The sequence below is a fragment of the Lissotriton helveticus genome, chromosome 11 (assembly GCF_964261635.1).
Source record: "Lissotriton helveticus chromosome 11, aLisHel1.1, whole genome shotgun sequence".
NCBI lineage: Eukaryota > Metazoa > Chordata > Amphibia > Caudata > Salamandridae > Lissotriton > Lissotriton helveticus.
Genome location: NC_136072.1, coordinates 1000451141 through 1000476978, shown reverse-complemented (window position 1 = coordinate 1000476978; position 25838 = coordinate 1000451141). Strand labels below are relative to the sequence as shown.

The following is a 25838-nucleotide window of genomic DNA, read 5'->3' as shown; positions in this document are numbered from 1 at the left end:
CTAACACATATATTATATTATTAGCTAAGAAGGTCTCTTTGGGTTGGTTTAGGGCGGGCCCATACCTTAGTGTCCTAGCATGAAGGAATCACATCAGCATACACCAGCTCTCTCTGCATGTGCACCGCATCAAGGGGCCGATTAGGATGGCGGTTTTTCCGCATCCTCCGGGCCGGCGGAAGTGTCCGCCGGCCTGGAGGATGCGGAAAAACCGCGGCGGAGACTCCAAAGACCCACCGCCAAATTAGGATGGCTGGTGGGTCTGGAATTCCGTCCGCCGCTTTTCCGCCGCGGTCGGCTTCCGACCGCGGCGGAAAAGCTATAACATGGCAGGCGGTGTCTATGAGACACCGTCCGCCATATCATGATGTGTGTGTAAATATGCTTTTCCACGGCGGCATTGCCGCCATGGAAAAGCATACGGACCTTCACTTCGGGGGCCCGTTGCGGGCCCCCTGGGTGAAGGGGTGGTGGTGGGTGCACATGGGGGGTACCTATGGTACCCCCCTGCATTTGCGTGCACAATGCAGCAGGCACCGCGCGGTGCCTGCCGCTTTGTGCACGCAAATGCTGTGCATGCATTTTTTACATTGGGGCGGGTGCAGCTTGAAGCTGCACCCGCCGCAATGTTAGAGATAGAGGATGTGACCGCCACCCTGGCGGTCACATCCTAATCAGATCGGAGGGAACGCCGCAGCCCATGCGGACGTTCCCTCCTCCTCAGGGGTCGCGGACGGACTCAAGTCCGTCCGCGATCCTAATCGACCCCCAAGTGTGTTCTATGTGCCTCGTGCAAAGCAATATCAATCCCGCCTGAAGCCAGAGTTGGCAAAGGCTGCACTTGTGTTATGACTATGAAGGCGTGGAGATCAGACCTCATAACAATTCCATATCGTGTTGTTCCTGAAACTTCAGCACTCTTTGTGCAGACATAGTTTATTAAGCAAAGCTGATATCAGAGCAATAACATATTATTCTCACATACACCACGGCAAACTACTAGGTTGAAAGCTAAGTCAACAATTAAGTGTCGTGTGCAGAAGTTGCAAGAAAGAAAAATGGCGTTTAAACCTCAAATGTACCTATGCTAACTTAACACGATATAAGGATATACAGGAGCTATATGACACCCCCCCATGATCCGGGAACGGACTAAATATGATAACAGAAGTGCCATCACATGAGAGCAGAACTCAACAGTAAACGAGCATGAATTGAAACTAAACTTTAAAAAGTAATGCTAAAAAATAGCCCAAAAATATAACGTGGCTCAAGCCAATAGGCAAGTAAAAAAATTTTCTTGACAAATAAGTCAATAAAATCAATGAAATGCTATTAATCAGCACGTCAATCCGAGGCAGTGTCTATGATAAAACAGTATATGAAAAGTAAGCAGCAACTGCCTCTAATAGGAAATCACTGTCCTCATCCGAAAATAGTTCAGCCATCCAATTTAAAAGATGAAAGGAACATACGTGTTCTCCCAGCACCGGATCCTCTATAACCATCAGAGGACAGCTCGGTGGGTTTTCAAGAAAACTTAGTTCCAAGAAAGTCTGTGCTGCCGACAATATATCCCAGGGACCCATTAGTCCATGCGCCACTGCTAAGGCCATAATCCTCTCGTCAGAACAGACCAACTCGTGAGCAATGATAGGACTCATCAGCTGATTAAAATCGACGTCAGGAGAAACCGGTCCGCAGAGACACAAATCAATGGCCCAATGGAAATCACAGGTCAGGCAGTGAAATACAGGCTGGACACAGGTGAAGTAGGAGAATCGAAAAGATAATCCATATGCCGTGCTCAATGTCGCCAACGGCAGTGTGCCATAATATTCAAGCATGCGGTTGCGAAACCGTGTCAGTAGCTGTTGCGCGGGGTCTTGCACAGGAAGGACATCCATATTTAAAGAGACAAAAAACCACTAGCGCGCCTGCTGCTAATGCAAGTAAAAATGGGAACCCTCCAAACAAGGATGAAAAAATAGAATGGAAGAAAGCAGGGATGACTCCAAAAATCTTTTCAAAAGAAGTCACGAGACCACTGCTAACAACTTTAAAAAAATGTGCAAGGCCTTTTGTGGAGGATGCGTTAAAGATAGTTCGAACCATCGCTCCGAAATGCAAAGGCAAATCAGTATTCAAAAGAGCCTGAACCTCTGTATGGGTGTTTGCAATGTGAAGCACGAAAGTTTCACGGGCCGAGCTCAAGGCCACCTCTTTCTGGGACAAAAGAGCCCTTATTCTTGCCATGCCGCTGAATTCTGCTCCCAAGGTTGGTATCTGTGGCCAGATGGAAGACTCCCTATGTTCACGTGTGGGAGGATAAAGCACATTTCTGCAGCAAATAACCCGCTCACTTACTGTTACTATGAAAGCTATACCTTTAACTAACCCACAACAGTTTTCATTATTGAGCATTAAATAACTACCATTCTCTAATAATTTAAACGTGGGGATGATAGCAGGAACTGGCGTGCCTTGTAAAACGCAAGCCATATTCGGTCGGTCTTTGTTGCATGAACCGTGTAACTGTATGTGTCTGCACATTAAAGAATGATCTGGCGTCTCAGTGCACTCCTCCCCTGTCAGATAAACTTCCTGGTCATCCTTAAAACATCTGTATGTGTATGGGAGTGACCAGACTTCATGAAGGAAACCGCTACCTAAAGGTTCATAACGACCTATGGGTACATATTTCATGCAATTTGAAAACTTATATAAAGCAAAAGGCAGCGTTATTAAACCGTGGATAAGCCACGTTGCAGCAGTGGCTTCAGCCACGGAAAAAGGTAAAGATTCTAACCTTTCAATATGTAACATAGAAAAGGAAGCATCACGCATTGAAAGTAAGCGTTGTTTGTCAGTCAAATTAAACGGTGCAAATAAAGAAGAAACGTTCATGTACCCCCAGGGAACTTTACCCATTTTCAGAGTTTGAAGGGTCCATGCAAACTGCATGATTGATCGTAATTGATTTTGACCATGGTATAATACTGACACTTCATCATGTACAATATCAACGACTGACGACACAATATTATCCAACGTGTAAATTCTAGAGGAAAGCACATTAATGCTATTGTCAACAACTGCAAGCACTTTCTCAAGATTTGCTTGATCAATAGCCCTAAGGCGTGTAGCAGCCTCAATCTGCGAAAGCTTCCAAATTTCATTGTAAACCCCATATAACCACCTTTTCGACCTGCCACTAGCCGGGCCTTTAATGAAATCATTCAAGTCCACATCTGCATTTAGTTTAGAAAGGTGATCCTTAACCGCAGGTAAAGTTGAATGTTTCAGCCAATTTTGACACAATTTGCCCACAGAATACGAAGTGACAGTATGACCTAAGCTAAATCTGGAATCAGATCTAACAGTTTTAAAACCGTCAGTTAAATTCAAAAATCTATGTTGGCAAGAATCAGCACTACGGTGCCAAAGCAGCCAACCCTTAGGATTCATACTGGATATGTTAAAGGAGGAATTAAGAAGTAGAGTCTGTAATTCTCTAATGGACAACTGAGTAAAATTACTCCAACCATCATATTCTTCCAACTCCGGGAAAGAAGGAGTGTTTAACTTTTTAGAAGTAGCCAATCCAAAGCATGTGGTTTGGGAAATTGTTTCATTCAGAAACAACATATGATTCGGGATGAGACATGCACGGTGTAAAGCCTCAGTGCCTTGTACCTGCCAGGCCCTTGAACCCCAAACTGATTTAAGGTCTATTGTATCCTTCCATAAATCATAGCCTCCAGTAACTAATCGATCAAGGAAGGCCTTCGAATACAACAATTTAGTATCGGTAAGTCTAACCTTGGACATTGGTATTTTTTGAAATTTAAAATAAAAGGACTCGGGATTGGACTGGTTAAAGTCAGTAAAGTAAGTATACTTCTTTAGAAACGTTTCAGAACTCCCTTGCTGAGGTGCTGGGCAATGTTCCCACTGAGTAAAGTTAACAGTATCCCTTCTGGATGATGTTTTGTGTAAGAAGTGATTGCCATAATGTTGGTAACAGAATAATTCACCATAATTAGCAGATTCTAAATATAAATCCTCAGCATCAAATGCAGCATAGTAACGCAAATCAGAAAATAAACTTTCTACAGCATTGACATCCCAGTCATCAGAACGAATGTTTTGTTTCACCACATCCCCCATATTCACTCTAAGTACATTAGGGACATTAACGACTTCCGTTGGGCCATGTATCTGAAACCGAACTGCATCCCACATGATACCATCAAGGACAGGCCAAGCTGTGATGTTAACCAAAGTCAAGTCTCTTTTAAATCTATGTGTAGAATGGGACGAGGAAAGCGGGGCCAAAGTTCCATTCAGATGAGTAATGCAAGTTCTTTGCTCCACATAGTGTCCATCCATGATTCGAAAAAAATAAAACACAAAACCGATTGACATAAACAGGTAAATTGAAAAAAGGGCCAGCCAAATGTATGTCCAAGGGGGTATCAAAAAATGCTTTTTAAACAGGCTTGCATAAACTGCAAAACGAGAGGGTTTCTTTGAGGCAAGAGAAACAGAGTCAAAAGAAAATCTGGATTCCGTGGCTAAACGTGCTTGCAGGTCAGGTATGGACAAATCAGTGGGGTAGGCATAGTCTGTCTCATCAACGTTAGTTCCGGGTAAACTATTTAATAAAGGACTGGAAAGAGCAGGTAATTCGATGGCCACATCAGGTTCATTATTAGAAGCAGTGGGCATAACTGAATTTCTCACAATGGAAGGACAGGAAACAGCCGGTGTCATGCTAAGAAGAATCGGCCACTCTGTGTATCTTGACATTGTCAATTGAAATAAACCTGTTTTCCTTACGACCAGGAAGTGGTGGTAAAATGACTGTTCTTGTGCCCTTCACTCCAAGGACGGGAACCGGAGCTTGATAGGAAGGACCAAATTCTTTCTTGTTATCGATCTTCTCTCGAACCAGTTCGCCAACTTGGGGTAGCCAGCCAACTACCGGGATCTGCAACGCATCATCCGACGTGGAGGGCAAATGTTCCTTTGCAAGACTGTCTCTGGTCTTTTGTAGATTCTGTAAAACATTGCAATGTTCATCTGCGTCAAAGGAAGTGGCGCGAACCACACAGTCTAGACCGTCAAGGTCAGGGACGTACATCTTGATGCCAAAGAGCATTTCGTATGGGGTCCGCCCACCCAGAGACCTTCTAGGGAGATTATTAAGAGCACGCTGCACGCCATAGAGGTGAGCCAGCCAGTTTCTGCCAGTGCCTATAACTTGGGCTGTCAAAGATTGCTTTAAATCACGGTTCATTCGCTCAACTACACTGTTACCCTCAGGTCTGTAGGGAGACGAAAACTTGACTTGGACCCCCAACGAAGTCATGGCATCCTTATACGCCTTAGAGGCGAAAGCCGGACCCTGATCCGAATGGAAGGTACCACAGGCAAAAATCCCTATAAAGACACGCAAATCTCTAATGACAGTCCGCGAATCAGCGCTGCGATGTGGCCATACCCACACAAAGCGTGTGCATGAGTCAACTGCTACTAAGATGTACTTATACGCAGTATCAGATGAAAAAGGACCGCAGTGATCTAAATAAACACAACCTAGTGGTTTATTAGAAATGTACAACTGAGTCTGTGGCGGACGCGTAGCAGTTGAAGGTTTAATCTGCTGGCATATGTCACAAAGAAGGACATAATCACGCGTCTGTTTGTACAGTCCCCGCCACCAGAAACGTTGTTGTAATTGAGTTACAGTGGCCGAGACGCCCGCATGCGCAGACGCCACACCTTCATGTGCCGCTGTAATCAAGTCTGCTCTGCGATCCGAGTTGGGAATCAGCCGCTCCCCAACGTCAGGAATTGTCACAAAAGGAACCTTTTCGGGACTTAAGTGGTATTTGTACTTCGAAGGGAATCCCGCAGGATGTTTACTTCCCTTCTCAGAGGCAGCAACTGGTGCCAAGATGTCGCTATCAATCTTGGTTTTTGACCTAGTAACCGCTGCAACTAAGTATGTAGATACTGCTGATTTCGCTGCTTCATCAGCAAGCGAGTTGCCAACAGCGTGAACTCCTACGCGCTGATGACCGAGAGTATGAATCACATAAACGAGAGGCAACATAGCCTTAAGCTCTGCCACTCGAACCCAGATCATTTTGTGTTTTATTGTGCTACCCTTGGAATCATGAAAATCATTTTGAATCCAAAAGAACAAGTTTTCATTGTAAGACTGGACACAGTAGTAAGAATCACTTACAATCAGAGTAGTAACACTTGGATCTGCGTACTCCAACGCTAGTAAAAGAGCACGAAGCTCAGCTAATTGTGCAGTGCAATCTCCCAGGGGCAACGTGTGTACCTCCCTGGAAATGAATTCATCGTTCAACATAGCACCAACCACAATAGCGCATGAGGAAACGTAGGCATGTTTAGAGCCATGCGCAACCTGCGCTGACCCATCAGTGTAAATGATGCAATGGAAGTCCTCCAAAGGTCGCATAGCCAGAGGAGCAGGATGAACGAACTCATACTGCAAGTACTCTTGCGACCGTAAAGAGGCGTCAAAAATAAACGTGACATCCGTGGACGTCAATGACGCTGCCCATTGAATCCACCGTGGGTGCAAAGCTTTAGAATTCGGTACACTGGCTTTCGTGACTGCCTCCAAATGAGGACAGGGTGTTACCACTAACATGCGCTTCCCCTGTGACAGAGCTCGTTCTTTAAGAATCGCCATCTGTACAGCAGTTAAAACTTTCTCCACAGTGGGAAACCGCAATTCAGCCGAAGTGTACAAGTGTGACTTGTAAGCAATAGGCACTGTGTCTCCTTCATTAAAAGTCAGGTACGTGAAACCCACCGCCCCTGGAATTATTCTTATCACCAGGTTGGTGTGGTTATCACGAGTCAGTAAATATTTAGAAGCGAGCAGATCAGCCTGCAAGGATTGCAAAATGGCTGAATGCTCAGGCAGCCAGCATGATTTTGAGAAAGTAGGTTGTATTAATGCATACAACGGCTTGATACGCTGGGCATATTCCGGAATGTATGTCCTTCCGAAATTCAAAAAGCCCAGTAAAGATTGTAATTTTTTCAGTGTTGTAGGAGCGCGCAATTGTGCGCACTTCTCCAAGAAGTGAGGAGCCAAACCTCTACCTTCATTGTTGAGCTCATAGCCCAAAAACAACACTGTGTGTTCAGCAATGTGCGATTTGGCAAAGTTAAATTTGTAACCCATGTCAGCGAAGTTGCAAATAACAGAATTTACATGACACAGATGCTCCCAAATATCGTCGTCTGTGAGATAAATGTCATCCACATACGAAAAAGCATCAGGGTCGAGTGCCTCCAGAATAGAGACAATGCGAGCGGTAAATATACCAGGACTATTCTTATAGCCCATTGGAAGACGCCGGAATTGTTTTTGGACTCCAGCGCTCGTAAAACTGGTCCATTGGGAGCTAAAGCTGTCCAATCTGTGGGCATAAAAACCGTTGGATATGTCAAGCGTTGTCTTGAAACGCTTACGCACGAGACTATCCACAAGGGCAGAGCCGTGAGTATTCTGTACTGCACAGTTACGGCAATGCGAGTTCAAATGCCGGTAATCCAAAACCAAACGATATGATCCGTCAGGTTTGTTCACAGTAAAAAGGGGATTATTCATCGGTGACACACACGTTTCAATAACTCCCTGATATTCCAATTGTTCAAGGATTTTTGCGACGGAAGATTTTGCTTCACGCCTAATGGGATATTGAGGTTGAGGCTGCGGCTGAGACCGCAACGGAATTTCGTGGCAAGGCGACAATTTATCCCAACCACATTGGTTACGGTACAGAGCCGGCGCGAGAGCTCGAGCCCACTCTTCTGCAAAATGCTGCACATGCTCTTTCGAGACAGTGTTCGCGAAACTGGGGAGGATCACCGCCTCCCCTCGCGGCGCCGCGAGCACAAAAGGTGGGGGCCAGTCAGCCTCCGAAAGTAAAATATCATATGTAGAAGACAGATTTTCCCAAAATACACCTTTAATGGTACGCTGTATGTCACCTTCAATTAACAGGACAATTTCATAATGTCTTTCAGGGGGAGCAAGTCTCGTATCCGCTGTTTCTATCACAACGTAGACATCAGTCGCTGTCACCCTCAGTAGTGGACGCAGCGCCTCTCTGACTATGGTTATCTCCGCCGTGCTGTCCAGCAAGGTCAGAGTCCACGTCAGATTCCGAAGCCGCGTTCTCACTATCTGTGGCATATCGATGCGCTGTTAAGGCTGCGACTTTCTTTTTCGCAAACTGCGGTCTCTTAGGCGTAGAATCCTCCTGCTTCACTGCGCCGTCCGTTTGGCGGGACTGACCACGTCCTTGTTGGCCACCACGTCCACGTCCACCCCCTCCTCCACCGGTCTTCGGGGCCGATGTTTCCTGAAAGGAACGAGGAGAGCGTTGATCAGAACCCTGAAATCGATCAGGTGATTTAATCATCGCGCGATCGCGCAAATCATAAACTTTCTCTGTCGGCGCAGGAGTCTGTAGTGCAGGAAAAGAATCCTGAGTCTGCTTATATTGCTTCCCCTGTGTCTGTTTTTTAGGCCAATTCTGTTTTTTGGACTTAGGCTGGACATCTGCAACTGCAGATTGTCCCTGAGGTTGTTTTTTCTCCTTTACTGAAAAATATTTCAGACCTCTACTTGTGCGGCCAATTGTCTTATAAGCGGCAACAACAATCTTTGCTAACTGACGGGGTTTATCGGCATCGGGCAGAGCAGCCAAAGCGTTCGACACCTTAAAGTTCACAGCATCTCCTTTAACATTGGAGAGTATGAGATCACATACAATCTCAAAAGAACCACACAGGCGCATACCCAATTCAACCGCTGCCTCTGGACCGTGATCATTCTGAACACGTTTAATGATGTCAGGCAGGGCATTCATAGACGGGGTGCCGAAGCACCTCGTATAAACGGCTGCAAATGTTTTTCCCCAGCTTTCACAGTCAACAAGTTCAGGAGTTAAATCCTTCGGTAAAGTAATCGTCAACATTCTATGCTTATCAGCAGGAGTAGAATTCGGAAAAACCGCCTCCAGTTGATCAAACTTCTCTGCTAGCCAGAACGGGAAGTCGTCGTTGTCAACTGGACGTGCACCAAAAACCGAATTTACCATCACTGGATTGAGACGCATACCGCCTCGATCCATGGGAACGGCCGCACCCCCCTGGGGACCACCAGGCAGGTGGCGACCGATGTATTGCACTAATGCTCGAATCACAGAAATGGAAACAACATGTAGCCTACGAATTTCCTGCAGGGTACAAGCGCCGTGATTCGGGTGCGGGGTAAAACCACCCAACGCAGGCCAGTTTGTACCTGGAATTGAGAGTGGACCTAACCTCGCAGCGGACAAAGAGTGGGGGAGGGCGCCATCAAACCAAACTCGATGCTGCCAATGATCAATAGGTATTTCCAATGCCCTGTACGGTGTATACTCAGCCGGGACAGCTGAGGCGGTGTAGGAGTGGAACAAACCAGAAGTTGCGTCCACAGCCGGAAACGTAACCCAAGAGTAAAACAACTCGAAAGGGAACGCCGGATCTGCACACACCACGAAAATCACAGCCATCCCATCTACCGGTACTTGGTACGTCTGAAGATGGTTGCGCACCGCCACGCGACTATGCTGCGCAATGGCTACCGCCGCCATGACAACACTGGAAACAAGAAAATACAAAGAATACTTTGTAGCACAACTGGGTAGTAATTCAAAGAAACCGTTTAAGAAAGAATCAAGCTTGAATAAGACCTATTTCAAAAAATAGGTAGGCTTCACCGACACCCCGCTTTCCGGAAACGGAGGTGAAGGGGTTAAGGTTAGAACGATATACTACTCGAGTGTCATGAAATAAGACCACCGAAACCGTTGGGCGCCATGTCGCAGGGTTTCTGTTCTCACACAGAACTGTGCACAGAGGAGTGGAACCTCGGCGAATTAGGGTGTCCCAAAACTCACCTTAGTATCCAACTCACCCCTTACCGAGCTAGCTACAGTGTCTCATTGGACATATCAAACTCCCAATGTTTAGACAAACCAGAACATGAACTTACTGTACCTCAGGGTACGTGGAACTCATGAACACTCTTTCGTTATATTATCATTACAAACCAGAACATGGAGTAAAGAAGACACATGTGCATTTGAAATGTTTATTTACTAATGCCGTCTTCTCAGGCGCAGTATCTTAGATAATACAAGTATACTTATTATCAGTAGCAAAATTACCAGCATAGTTACTAAGACATAAAAAGCGAATGGTGACAGCATGTTAACATACTGTAATGAATAAGAGTTAACAACACTTATATCTCACCCACCCTAACACATATATTATATTATTAGCTAAGAAGGTCTCTTTGGGTTGGTTTAGGGCGGGCCCATACCTTAGTGTCCTAGCATGAAGGAATCACATCAGCATACACCAGCTCTCTCTGCATGTGCACCGCATCAAGTGTGTTCTATGTGCCTCGTGCAAAGCAATATCAATCCCGCCTGAAGCCAGAGTTGGCAAAGGCTGCACTTGTGTTATGACTATGAAGGCGTGGAGATCAGACCTCATAACAATTCCATATCGTGTTGTTCCTGAAACTTCAGCACTCTTTGTGCAGACATAGTTTATTAAGCAAAGCTGATATCAGAGCAATAACATATTATTCTCACATACACCACGGCAAACTACTAGGTTGAAAGCTAAGTCAACAATTAAGTGTCGTGTGCAGAAGTTGCAAGAAAGAAAAATGGCGTTTAAACCTCAAATGTACCTATGCTAACTTAACACGATATAAGGATATACAGGAGCTATATGACAATATGTAGAAAAGTTACATAAATAAACATTTTACACTTTAATAAACCTGATTCTGGCGTTTTCCCAGCTTTGATTAAATGTTTACACAATTCTTGCTTGCGTACAATACCATCAAATGTGTGAATGTAAATCAGGTGTGGGACAATTTTAAACTTAAAATGACAGAGAGCAGTAGCATGTAGGATGTGACTCCGAGTTTTGATCTTTCAGGGCCACCATGAAGACACTAAGACCAGTCAATTGCTCCACCCACATTTATTCAAGTCTGCCACTGATGTGTGATATTTCGGTCTGCTGACTGCACTTAGCATCACTATAGTCATTCACTTGCTAGACGTCATGTGCAGACTTACTTGAGGTGGTTCTCGGGCTCTCTGTAGTACCCACAGCCGCCTCAAAATCACATTAGGCCACTCAAGCATTATTGGCAAATGCCCTGCGTGCCTTCTCAAATGCACTACAAAAGGGGATGATGGACGGAGCGCTTGAACAAATCAAACACTCACCCCCAGTCAACTGATCTGGGTTTAATCCATCACCATTCTTTAGCCCACTCAGCCACCCCATTTCAGACATGGCTATATGCAAATCAGTCTGACCCTGTGCCTCATGGGAACAGTCCAGCCGAACTGCCAAGCCATGTCTTCCATGGACCGGAAACGAGTATCCTGGGACCGGTTTCGGATTCTTAATCCTCATCAGCCAGGCTATCTTGAATCCAGTGGCCAAGTGAGCAAGGGACTCACGTCTGAGCATACCCTGCCACACTTAGGACGAACAAAGTGATACAAAAGGGGGGGATGGACGGAGCGTTTGAGTAAATCAAACACTCACCCCCAGTCAACTGATCTGGGTTTAATCCATCACCATTCTTTAGCCCACTCAGCCACCCCATTTCAGACTTGGCTATATGCAAATCAGTCTGACCCTGTGACTCATGGGAACAGTCCTTGGCAGTTCGGCTGAAGACATGGCTTGGCAGTTCGGGCTGGACTGTTCCCATGGGGCACAGGGTCAGACTGATTTGCATATAGCCAAGTCTGAAATGGGGTGGCTGAGTGGGCTAAGAATGGTGATGGATTAAACCCAGATCAGTTGACTGGGGGTGAGTGTTTGATTTACTCAAACGCTCCGTCCATCATCCCCTTTTGTATCACTTTGTTCGTCCTAAGAGTGGCAGGGTATGCTCAGACGTGAGTCTCTTGCTCACTTGGCCACTGGATTCAAGATAGCCTGGCTGATGAGGATTATGAATCCGAAACCGGTCCCAGGATACTCGTTTCCGGTCCATGGAAGACATGGCTTGGCAGTTCGGCTGGACTGTTCCCATGAGGCACAGGGTCAGACTGATTTGGCCACTATAGGTGTGGCAGGGTATACTCAGACATGAGTCCCTTGCTCACTGCTCCATCAGGATTCAAGCAAGCCGGGCCGACGACGGCTGAAATGCCAGAAACCGGTCCCCGGAAGCTTGTCTCCTTTCTGGTGAAGAATTGGCTTGGTAGTTTGGTCTGCCCTGTTCCCATGATGCACTGGGCCAGGGACAGACTAATTTGCATATAGCCAGGTTCTGAGCTGGGATGGGGCAGTGAGCTAAATAACGGTGATGGATCAAGCCCTGATCTTTGGACTGGGTAAGAGTGGTCTGCTTAATTCAGACACTCTGTTCATCACCACCCCTTTTCTGAATCGTTTTTGGCCACTATAGGTGTGGCAGGGTATACTCAGACATGAGTCCCTTGCTCACTGCTCCATCAGGATTCAAGCAAGCCGGGCCGACGACGGCTGAAATGCCAGAAACCGGTCCCGGAAGCTTGTCTCCCTTCTGGTGAAGAATTGGCTTGGTAGTTTGGTCTGCCCTGTTCCCATGATGCACTGGGCCAGGGACAGACTAATTTGCATATAGCCAGGTTCTGAGCTGGGATGGGGCAGTGAGCTAAATAACGGTGATGGATCAATCCCTGATCTTTGGACTGGGTAAGAGTGGTCTGCTTAATTCAGACACTCTGTTCATCACCACCCCTTTTCTGAATCGTTTTTGGCCACTATAGGTGTGGCAGGGTATACTCAGACATGAGTCCCTTGCTCACTGCTCCATCAGGATTCAAGCAAGCCGGGCCGACGACGGCTGAAATGCCAGAAACCGGTCCCCGGAAGCTTGTCTCCTTTCTGGTGAAGAATTGGCTTGGTAGTTTGGTCTGCCCTGTTCCCATGATGCACTGGGCCAGGGACAGACTAATTTGCATATAGCCAGGTTCTGAGCTGGGATGGGGCAGTGAGCTAAATAACGGTGATGGATCAAGCCCTGATCTTTGGACTGGGTAAGAGTGGTCTGCTTAATTCAGACACTCTGTTCATCACCACCCCTTTTCTGAATCGTTTTTGGCCACTATAGGTGTGGCAGGGTATACTCAGACATGAGTCCCTTGCTCACTGCTCCATCAGGATTCAAGCAAGCCGGGCCGACGACGGCTGAAATGCCAGAAACCGGTCCCCGGAAGCTTGTCTCCTTTCTGGTGAAGAATTGGCTTGGTAGTTTGGTCTGCCCTGTTCCCATGATGCACTGGGCCAGGGACAGACTAATTTGCATATAGCCAGGTTCTGAGCTGGGATGGGGCAGTGAGCTAAATAACGGTGATGGATCAAGCCCTGATCTTTGGACTGGGTAAGAGTGGTCTGCTTAATTCAGACACTCTGTTCATCACCACCCCTTTTCTGAATGGTTTTTGGCCACTATAGGTGTGGCAGGGTATACTCAGACATGAGTCCCTTGCTCACTGCTCCATCAGGATTCAAGCAAGCCGGGCCGACGACGGCTGAAATGCCAGAAACCGGTCCCCGGAAGCTTGTCTCCTTTCTGGTGAAGAATTGGCTTGGTAGTTTGGTCTGCCCTGTTCCCATGATGCACTGGGCCAGGGACAGACTAATTTGCATATAGCCAGGTTCTGAGCTGGGATGGGGCAGTGAGCTAAATAACGGTGATGGATCAAGCCCTGATCTTTGGACTGGGTAAGAGTGGTCTGCTTAATTCAGACACTCTGTTCATCACCACCCCTTTTCTGAATCGTTTTTGGCCACTATAGGTGTGGCAGGGTATACTCAGACATGAGTCCCTTGCTCACTGCTCCATCAGGATTCAAGCAAGCCGGGCCGATGACGGCTGAAATGCCAGAAACCGGTCCCCGGAAGCTTGTCTCCTTTCTGGTGAAGAATTGGCTTGGTAGTTTGGTCTGCCCTGTTCCCATGATGCACTGGGCCAGGGACAGACTAATTTGCATATAGCCAGGTTCTGAGCTGGGATGGGGCAGTGAGCTAAATAACGGTGATGGATCAAGCCCTGATCTTTGGACTGGGTAAGAGTGGTCTGCTTAATTCAGACACTCTGTTCATCACCACCCCTTTTCTGAATCGTTTTTGGCCACTATAGGTGTGGCAGGGTATACTCAGACATGAGTCCCTTGCTCACTGCTCCATCAGGATTCAAGCAAGCCGGGCCGACGACGGCTGAAATGCCAGAAACCGGTCCCCGGAAGCTTGTCTCCTTTCTGGTGAAGAATTGGCTTGGTAGTTTGGTCTGCCCTGTTCCCATGATGCACTGGGCCAGGGACAGACTAATTTGCATATAGCCAGGTTCTGAGCTGGGATGGGGCAGTGAGCTAAATAACGGTGATGGATCAAGCCCTGATCTTTGGACTGGGTAAGAGTGGTCTGCTTAATTCAGACACTCTGTTCATCACCACCCCTTTTCTGAATCGTTTTTGGCCACTATAGGTGTGGCAGGGTATACTCAGACATGAGTCCCTTGCTCACTGCTCCATCAGGATTCAAGCAAGCCGGGCCGACGACGGCTGAAATGCCAGAAACCGGTCCCCGGAAGCTTGTCTCCTTTCTGGTGAAGAATTGGCTTGGTAGTTTGGTCTGCCCTGTTCCCATGATGCACTGGGCCAGGGACAGACTAATTTGCATATAGCCAGGTTCTGAGCTGGGATGGGGCAGTGAGCTAAATAACGGTGATGGATCAAGCCCTGATCTTTGGACTGGGTAAGAGTGGTCTGCTTAATTCAGACACTCTGTTCATCACCACCCCTTTTCTGAATCGTTTTTGGCCACTATAGTTGTGGCAGGGTATACTCAGACATGAGTCCCTTGCTCACTGCTCCATCAGGATTCAAGCAAGCCGGGCCGACAACGGCTGAAATGCCAGAAACCGGTCCCCGGAAGCTTGTCTCCTTTCTGGTGAAGAATTGGCTTGGTAGTTTGGTCTGCCCTGTTCCCATGATGCACTGGGCCAGGGACAGACTAATTTGCATATAGCCAGGTTCTGAGCTGGGATGGGGCAGTGAGCTAAATAACGGTGATGGATCAAGCCCTGATCTTTGGACTGGGTAAGAGTGGTCTGCTTAATTCAGACACTCTGTTCATCACCACCCCTTTTCTGAATCGGACTGTTCCCATGAGGCACAGGGTCAGACTGATTTGCATATAGCCATGTCTGAAATGGGGTGGCTGAGTGGGCTAAAGAATGGTGATGGATTAAACCCAGATCAGTTGACTGGGGGTGAGTGTTTGATTTACTCAAACGCTCCGTCCATCATCCCCTTTTGTATCACTTCTCAAATGCACACCCTGCACAATCAACTGCAACTGAGTAAGAAACGGTGATACTCCCAATAGTCCAATGCATGACTTTGCTCACAGGCAAGATCGAGCACATAGAAGCTGTCTAGGGACTGGGGCCTCTTAAGACTGCTGTGGCAAACGAAGTCTGGACGGGCTCCAGCTATTTCGCAGCCACAATCATACAGATTCCAGCATGCATGCACTCCCTGCTAAGGTCCACATGCATCTTACCGGTCACAAATGTCCGATTCGTAGAAGTGAGCTGTTTGCGACTGGTAAAAATGCGATTTGGTATCTATTCATTTCAATTAGTGATTCGGTAACATGTTACCGAATCGCAATTTGGAATTGCAAATACATAATGATTTGGTATTAGGAAGGGGTGTCCCTTCCTATTATTGAATCGCAGCGCTATGTAGGAATAATTTGCGACTGAAATACAGTTGCAAAACATTTGTCATTTTATCACCAAATTCAGGTAGGTGGTAACCCATTCGCTAACTGGAAGGGGTCTTAGCGGACCCCTTCCTGTTTGTGAATGTTCATAAAAAAAAGTTTTAAGAGCCGGCAGTGGTCTAGAGCACTGCCTGCTCTTAAAAAAATTTAAAGAAAATCTTACATTATCCTTTTTTAAACGCAACCTCTTTTTCTTAGAGGAAATGGGCTGCATTTAATAAAAAGATTGCTTTATTTAAAATCAATCATAGACATGGTGGCCTGCTGACCCCATAAGGCCACCATCCCTCTAATTTTAACGATTCCTAATGGATCGCAAATTGCGACCTGTCTCATTAATATTAATGAGGTTGGTCGATTTGTAACCTATTAGGAAACGCTAAATGAAACTCATGGAGTTTCATACATTCAAATAGCGTTTACCTAATTGCGATTTGCAGAGACTCGCAATTAGGTAATCGCTATTAGAAATAATTATACATGTGGCCTTAAGTCATGCTTCAGAGTAAGCTGGGTCAACTACCCTAAATTTCCACTGGTACATCTGCCTTCAGTGCTGAATGCCTGATGTGTACCCACCTTGCACAGGAGAGCCGAAGTACTGGCCCCTGATAAACAGATTTTGATAGAAATTTGCAGTTTGTCTTTCAAGTGTAGAACAACATCTTCTCACTGGCATTTTTATTCAGTTAACATCTTGATTGCAGGTAGAGTGAAATAGCTGCTTATCTTCAATGGACATTAACAAAATGCAATTCGCTCCGTAAATTGACCAAAAGTACTTTTCTTTTCAGGTAATTTAATATAAAAGTAAAATTAAAGCCTTTGCGTTCATTCCTTACCACCTTTCTGCTCTGCGACAAACAGCTCTTGCCAGATGGAGTGCTGCACTACTTTTACCGCCAGACTAAAAATAAAACAACAAAAATACAATACAGGTTATTGCAGCACCAACTTGTCAATTAAGTAACTTTACCTAGATGACACTGTAAAAAAAAAAAGACTAATTAATGAAACAAAAATGTGCCACATTTATATCACATCACAAAAGCTATGTGTGTATATATATATTTATATATACATACATACACACACCACACCCACATACCTAAGGATGCAGGAACAAGCATGGCTCAATATGTACCGGTCTTTACTACCTTCGTCACAGCTTATTTTAAACTTCGCAATATTAACCGTCAAAAATGTAGCTTCCAATTTTGAATAAATCGATCCTCCAACCAAACAAACAACACTCTCTAAAGAAGTAATGGCAACCTTTGGATAGCCAAATCATCCTTATATCAACTGAGAATGAATTTGTACCCTCCATCCTGCGGTATGGAGACAAAATCTAAAACAGGAACTCATTGAAATAGTACAAATAGATGCAAAGATTGGGGCAGGTTATTATTTGATGTTTCTGATGTAATTGGCCAACAAAAAGTTTTTTTGGCTTTGGGTGGGAAAGACTGATAGAGGCAGTGGAAAAAAGAGGGTGAATCGCTGAAGGCACAAATAAGTGAATGAAGGCATGATGAGAAGCAGATGTTCATACAAAAACAAAACGCAGGCTACTGGATTTCATAAAGAAGACTAAAGCAAACATGGCAGGGGATGGCCACCTTTCCAAACACAAATTAAATCTAGAGACTTACGCCTTGCATGAGATTTTTTTAAAACATTGATGAGCTCATAATGCAACCATCGATTGCAGCAGAGGAAGAGGGATTTTAAATAACACAGGAGGCACATTATTGCGCATGCAGTGCACGTTATTTTGATCTGTTGGTAAGACTTACAGGTAAAATGAAGGCTGTAAGGGGTGGCAGCTGATCAGAATATTTATCAATCCACTGCTCTAGTTCCTCAACAGGCTTCTCATTGAATGTTGTCCTTTCTGCAAAATTGTAAAAAGAAAATAGATTTTTTTGCAATAAGAAATAAAAACAACATCCGGTGATGCCACGGACATTCATGCTTTCACGGTCCTTCCAAATTCAGAACAGAATAAATTCTCTATTTGCTTCATCTCATTTTGTAGCGTTCATGAATGCGCTACAGACACCATAACATGGGCAATGCCTTTCAAACTACAGGTTCATCCTTTGACCAGTTACAGGAGACTGCTGCAGGCGACTTGGTCAGGCAAGGCACGTCCCTCCGGGTTAGTACTCTTAACTGACTCCATGCTGCCAACCAGACCTCATTTAAATTCGCAGTCCTCCAAATCTACCCGAAGCAGAGCTTCTGGTCATTCAGAGGCAAACCTGGTGGTGTATGCGCAGGTCCGCTCCCAGAGCACTGCGCCTGTGAAGTGCTCTTCTTTAATCTAAACTCAAGTTGATCAGCACATTTTCTGTCTTACTCCCATCTCTGAGCTTTGCTTCCAGCTTACCTGAATAAATATGTCTGCACAAATAGCTTCAGAAGGCTAGTATCACTTTCTCCCTCTTCCTTGTTCCAGTCCTACTATCACAAAAGTGTTCCAACATGATGAAAATGCCCCTTCTTGCTTACTAAATAAAAATAGAAAACAAACATGCCATAGATTCGATTCCTTCTCCAGGGTCGAGAATAAGGAGGTAAACCACGTTGATAAATGCCCGGTTTGTGAAGCAGGCTTCTTAATTGTGCTGCACCTCTGTTATTCTGACCCTTTTCGGTGTTTCTTTTATTCAGAGGACCCTGCAGTGTGGGATACTTTGCTGCCTGGGCTGGAAGACATTGAACAAAAGTGGTGTTCTGCAGCGTGTTCATACCAACCAGTAGGATTTAGCAGTCCTGAAAGACAATTGATCACCTGCTGCGCAGGCATTGCTGATTAAGTTTCCTACCTCAGAGTTACCTTAGGCTAGAGGCTTCCTCTGGCTTTTCAGACAATGACTCCAGAGGAAGGTGAATCGCAATCTACCTACTTACCTTGGCATTATTTTGCTTTGAAGGCGTGCACATTTTTGCAAATTGTAAGTGGATATCTGCAGAAGATGCATCACTAGGAAAAGCTCTTCTCTCCATGACTATTCCAGCTTCTGTTACAAGTACTATGACCAAGCCGATCTTTGTTCCTATTGGGCTCCGGTGCTTGTACCCATTCCAAATGCTGCACCTGCCACATAGTCTTCTCCAGTGTCCATCTGGTCAGGGCCAGTCACATCCACTCCAGTCACTGTGGAACAGTCCAGATACTCTTCCAGACCAGGAGGTTGGCGATGTTCCATGACAACCATAAGATAGAATCCAAGGCGAAGAATCAAAAAGCAGAGGCTGTTATGTACCTTGGGAAAACTTGGGCTTTTGGGACAGGTTGGTCTAACTCAGACACAAATGTATTTGCGGAATAACCTCAAGACATTAATCCATTTTTCTCTCGGTCAGGATATTCAAAAGGGATGCTTTAAGATATAAGAATCCCAAATAGTCGTTAATCAGAGTGAAGATGCACACCGTTCTTGACAGTAGCCTCTGAAGATGTTTCCCCTGAAGATGCTATCAGACACGGGAACATCATTAACAAAAGCCACAAGCCGCTCAAATATTTGCCTTACGCTCCAGGACCTACTCAGTCTATGCTGTGTGTGGTCTCATGCAAGATTTAGAGGGTTTGCTTGGAGTACAGTAGGGGCGCAGTCGATTCCCTGCCACTGACTTTAGTGAGAAACAAATCCAGTTTACGCTGGACTTTATTTTAACAGACTCAGTGCATCTTACACATCCTCTATGTTGCATGTTAATGCAGAGAATAATGTTAGTGAAGTTTAGTTTTCTGGGCCAGAATTCTTTGGTCTCAATGCTCAAGAACTATTTAAATAGCAGATCAAGTACTAGAAGCTGGCCGTCCTGTACATCCCTAGGCTACTTGCTTGATATCCCCCTCTCTAGGCTCTACATTTTTCTTCTAGGCCGAAACAATCAGGTAAAGCAAGTGGTTGGCCTCTGAGAAGATGATCTTCTGTCTTTCTCACTTTTCCAAGTATGTTTCTACGCCGTTGACCGTGGACTGTATTCCTGGGGCTCTGCAAATTCTGCTCTTCTTCCACATCAGGGTGCATAGTGCAAGGGGCTAACAAGTACTAGATGTATTTTATTGTGTGAATGTTCCACTTCACTAAGATTTGTTCAAGAATCTCTGCATGTGTAAGTCATTCACATGGGGCATTCAGGAAGTGCTGGAATGTACCATTATCCCGATTTCGAGGGAGGTGTGCCAAACAAGAGTGCTGTCAATCTTGGATTTAGTCATCAGGTGGAATTATAGACTTCTAACCTGATAGAAAGTATTGTGGAATACAGACTAGCCTGTAGAACATCAAACCTCTAATATCGTTGAGGAGTTCTCTTCAATCTACTTGCAAGATGTCCATTTCCACACCTCCATATTCCAAACATGGCAAGCTTTAGCAATGTGGCATTCCTGTGGGAAAATAAATTCAGAGTGCTCTAGCACCCTGACCACTGGTACTCACTATGATACTCGTTCCCTTGGTTTGCCTTTTTCATTTGGGTTTAAGGACGTTTAAGGATTTTTCCTCATAGAGAATTTGCATGCTTCCTTTCCTTCATGACTGGTTAGTCTGTGCAGTGAAACAAAGAAGAGTACGCAGTTCCTGGGTGAAATATTGTTCACCGAACAAAACCAAGACTAGTATGTCTGGTAAAGTATATAAAACAGGGGTCAAAATAAAGGTGGAGGGGAATTCCTCCTCTCGGAACTAGGGCTCTCACACACCCAGCAAGCTAGGTGTCATGCTTCATCATATGAGCCTGCTCCTCGTTGGGCCGGCGCTGCAATGCCCAACGGGCACTCTTAAAGGGCGAGTGACAGTGGCAAGTAGCATAGTACACTTACCACACTTTTATGTAGATAGCTTATATATTTTTTCACAAATTGTTTTATGCACGGTCCTGAAGAATCGCCACCGAACTTACATTGACGATTACAAGGCGAGAAACATGTCGACCTTCTGGGAGTAGAGCAGGTATTCTGCCACATAGATCACAGAACACACTACCCCTCCTTTAGTATTTTACTTAGGTAAGGTACCCAACGGAATAAAGTCTTCCAGAGTAATCCTTAACCTATTTTAAAATTGAGATTCCAGAAACGCTCATTTTCACAAACCAATCGTCTTAACATGGGTACATATTTGTAGATAGTTTCACGCCTCATTAGTTTCGATGTTTTTCATGTATCCTACAGTGATTTGTGCAACTAAAGCAAACTGAATCATACCTTCTTTGTTTCTGTTAGTGCTACCTCACCTGAAGTTGACCTACATTATTTTTTAACTTCCACTCACTGACTTCTTTATCAAAATAGTTCTAGAAAATGGCTGCACATATGAGGACTTCAAGTTAGCCAACAAGTTTCACTTACGTCTTAATGGTTCATTTCTGTGGCCCAGTTTCTGTTCAATGGACTTCATTTACATAAATTCTAGTTAGCATTGGCAAGCCATGATTACCTAAAGGGCAGCCCGAGGGTAAGACAGCCCTGTATCTAATATTTCTATATATCAGATTCACATTATGAATCTGCAATACTTTGATTTGTCTTCAACCTATGAACAAGAAATCAATAAGGGATTCATAAGCCGGGACACATAGTCTACGGATAAATCAGGCCTCACAATTATGCATGTAGCACATATTTAACTGAATAATCATTTGGAACACTGACTTGAAGCCTTAAAATGTTGTACAAGTCCACTTTACAATCAAACATTACATAGAAAAAAAGATTGAAGAATTACTTAAGTGGTTTTCTCTTGCTGAAGATAATGGAGTTGCAATATTGGAGCCAATATCTTGTAACATACACTGGATCTAAAAACAAAAGATAAGCATGCACTATAAGTCAATTGAAGAGATTATTACTATTTTGTGTGTGTATAAGCATAGAACCATACTGAATATAACACATCTGTGTATGCATGGATCCTGCACACTTTTGACACCGGAAGAGCAAGTCTCTCACATTCTTGGACTTTGTTTTTGTAACTCACAGCTATGTGGACGTCTTCTACTGGACGGCTGAGAATGGCATGAAGGATTGAACTAGTCTCAACAGTAATTTCCTAGTGAGGTGGTCAAGTATTCACTGGAAACTTGAAAGTGATCTAAAATCATTTGACATTGCAAACTGCCCAATAGTAATGACTCTGTCACTATCGACATGAGCCGGACTTGTGGATGTATATTTGTTTTTTATCTTGTATCTTTTTAAAGTACGCAGTTGGCATTAATACCAGAGTACCATGATTAATAGAAGTGACCAACAAATGTCAGACAAAAGTTAAATGCATACATCAACATAGCATGAAGTGTACCCTCTGACTACTTAAAGAATGAAGTTGGTAATTAATTACTACATTTTGTGTAGCGACGCTATTTCCGATTCAGTGCTGTCCCGGGAATCATATTGCTTATAAAAGAGACATGTGTCATTTGGAAAGGGTGTAGCTGGTATAAGATGTGAACCAACGACCTTACTGGTGATATCTTTTTCTGATTGTCACCTTATTTGTAGAACCACTTCATAACCATCTGCCTACTCACTAACCATTCTATCGCAAAAGACTCCATCCTGTCGCCAGGATACAATAAAATATGATCAACTGTGATCTCTTGCTTTCTCATTGCTGCTTTCTATTCTCTTGGATTGCAAAACCAGGACCTTACAGACTGCACATTTAATGGCAATTCACCCCACGTCAGCATTACAGTGCAATATTCATTCATCTACAGATAATTGGAAGTTCATCCTATTTATTCAGTACACTGCATTCACTCTGCCACCTTGAGTTTGTCACAGGCCGGACAACAGGATGCGCAGAACACAAGTGCCTAGCCCATTCTAAGTTTGCAGATGCTCGCTGTTGCATTCACATGATTTTCAATTTATATATTGCAAGCATATGATCCAGACATGCACATTAACATTTAGCTTGATTAAATACGGACCAGACAGAAGAAATTCAGTTTACTGAGGGTTCACTTAATCTAAGAGAAGGCTTCCCAGTTATAGGTGTCTCTAGGCAATTTATCACAAACAATATTTTAGCAACTGATGGATCACCTGCAACAGGAGGTGTAGAAGATTCTTCTGGCATGTCCCCAATACCTCTTATTTAAGACAGTCAAATGAAAGTGCATCCTGTGCATGTTCTGTACTGGAGAGAAGATTTAGACAATCTGAAAAACATTCCAGCCGCCTACATCTCTAAGAGCTACCCACACAGCAAGACACTATGGGCCTAATTAGGAGTCTGGCTGTCCGAGGACCGCCAGACTTGTGTTGGCGACCGCCACATTACAACCCTAGTGGTCGTGACAAGCTGGGACTGCCAACTCTGCTAAGAAACCGCCGCCCAAGAGGCTTCTGTCAAGCATATTCCGACTTTCCTCTCCACCACTGATTTAATGGAGGTCATGCAGGGCCCCCTAGTGCCTCACACCTTGTGGATGCACACAGGGGGGTACAATATGGGCCCCCCTATGTGCATGCACAGAAGTTCCAGCACGGCATGGACTTTCGAGTCCATGCTGTGCAGGAATTTCCTTTGACGTTCCCATTGCGGTGCCTATTTTAGAGGCACAGCCGTGGGAACGGTAAAAGAATCGCCCGCCAATGACAGGAAAAGTCATTATTTGGAGGGTGGTTCTCGCACGGGTTTGGCAGGTGCGGCTGCCGGGCAGTCCCGCCGCTGCACCGTCAAACTCTTAAATCGGGCCCTATGATGGGATGTGACTGGGGAATACAGCAATGACTCCTGACAGTCTTAGCCACTTTCAACACAGTCAAGAAATTTGCCAAGGAATTCCGCTGTGGTTGTCTCAGTGCCATGTCCACAATGGACTTGTGTAAAAATAGCAGATAACAAAAGGCAGCTGAATTTGAAATTAGTATATCATGATAGCTGGCTCTCATGACTGCAGAAAAGGGACTAAGACTACTAGTATTTAGTACAGGGTATTGGGCTTCAACAGTATTAGACGGAGGACAACAACTGGTACATACACCACAATTCTTGGGGTGGGTAGCAGCAAACAAAGAGGGCTAATATGCTAATGAATGTGTTGTCTGAAACTTCAAATACAATTACATTACCAACTGATTTAAAAGTGGGTGGGCATTTTTAATCAACCCAGCTATTCCCGGCATATCATGGAGTAGTACTTAATGTCACTTCATAGTGCAGCCTATTTCATATTGTGACTTCAAGTGTTTTACTCTTCGACAAAACACTTGCATTTTGTGCTTTCTTTAGTCTTTTTCAGAACGTGGCCAGCTCTATACCCTCAAATCCTCCTTTCTGGCAACGTACAAATGCTTGTATTGTTGAGCCTCTATTCAAAGACCTGAGATTTAGATCATTCGTCAGCCACTCCATATCTTGACTCCCTTCAATCTATCACACTGTGGTGCCTAAAACTCAGAGCCTGATTTAGATGTTGGCGGTTTTCCTGCTAGACCACCGCCGTGGCGGTTTGAGGAAGACCGCCAAGCCATCTGCAGTCCCACCTGCTGGATTACAACAGTAATCCAAGGAAGGCGTTGCGGCAGCGGTGGTGTCAGGGCGGAGGGAATGTTTGGCTCTTAGGTAAGCCTAAAGAGCATCCCACCGCTGTGACAGTGCCTCCAGCATGTCTGTGCACTGTGTGGCAAGCACATTGTCGTGCTTGCCACACAGCGCACACACAACCGTGCAGTTTTGTGGGGGCACATCTTGTGCCCCCACCCCCGCACGTGCCCCGATGGGCATACGTGCACAGGGGCCTTGTTGGGAGCCTTTTACATGCCTTTTCGCCAGGCATTTCATGGCAGGGTCTCTGCCAAGCAATTCATGGTGGGGTCCTCCGCAATGAAATGCTTGGAGAAAGGGCAGATCGGAATCTACTCGCCGGTGCTGGCATCGGCACTGCAGAGATTCCTGCATGCTTTCCCCACCGCCACATGATCCTGGCGGCATTGGCGGTCCCACTGCCACCATCATGATCGGGTGGGAAGCCCGACGCTATGGCGTCAGTGGGACCGCCATTGACCACTACGGAGGTCCCAATACCACCAACATATAAATAAGGCCCTAAGCCTTTTATTAACCAGGTATATCAACTGGGGAGGGAAGCTAAACAAACAAAAACAAAATCACGTTAGTTTTACTTACTTTGTCAAGTTCTTCTACAAATGTGTGCCCATGCTCAACACAAAATTCCCTGGCGAGACTGGAAAATAAATACATAAGTAAAAGAAAGCAGATAATTAGCTGAAGCTATTAGTTGGGTGCATTATTACTACTCTGCAAAATGAATACATTACCGTTGCACAGAGAAAATTGGGAAAGAAAATAGATCAGGCACAAAGTTGTTTAAATCGGTATACACGGATTTGTTTTAATGATGAATTAGAACATGTCAAACTCATGAGTTCACCTAGAGGTATTTAAGGCACTTTGCATCACATTTAGCAGAAAGATAAATTGCTAGTCAATATCGATCTTCCAGTGTTAATATCGACAGGATCAGGTGTTGACTCACGAAAAACTCACAAACAAATCACTAACTGATAAAGAAATGTCTTGAGTTTCCACAGAAAAGCTCAGCAGTGCTCTCTAAAGTCATCAACCTGCTCGGTTATTTTGTAGCAGGATGAGAAAAAGGCACGATATTGCAGATTTATTGTGAAATCAATTCAGCACAGTAGGAATGTAAACCGCAAACTATATTAAACTGTAATGTACCACTTTCAAAAGAACTTAAAAACACCCTTAATTGACCGAATACCTATGATTAGCCATACCTAAACAGTGTGTGTCCTAACGGGCTGCCTTGACTAAAAGCAGCTGAAAGGAATCAGAGGCGTCCTGGTCTTTCTTAGGAATTGGTGGAGAACATGATGAGACTAA

At 44.9% G+C, this 25838-nt stretch overlaps 1 protein-coding gene across 1 annotated transcript in view; it reads right to left on the bottom strand.

Annotated features, from left to right (window-relative positions):
• The window catches only part of MMAB (metabolism of cobalamin associated B), a 137852-nt gene that overhangs the window by 32331 nt on the left and 79683 nt on the right, over window positions 1–25838 (bottom strand). The window contains exons 4-7 of the mRNA XM_078667362.1: window positions 25101–25158; window positions 21687–21759; window positions 17736–17833; window positions 16779–16843 (exon numbers count right to left, since the gene is read on the bottom strand). Coding sequence (XP_078523488.1) covers window positions 16779–16843; window positions 17736–17833; window positions 21687–21759; window positions 25101–25158 — 294 coding nt within the window. The remainder of the gene's footprint in view (window positions 1–16778; window positions 16844–17735; window positions 17834–21686; window positions 21760–25100; window positions 25159–25838) is intronic.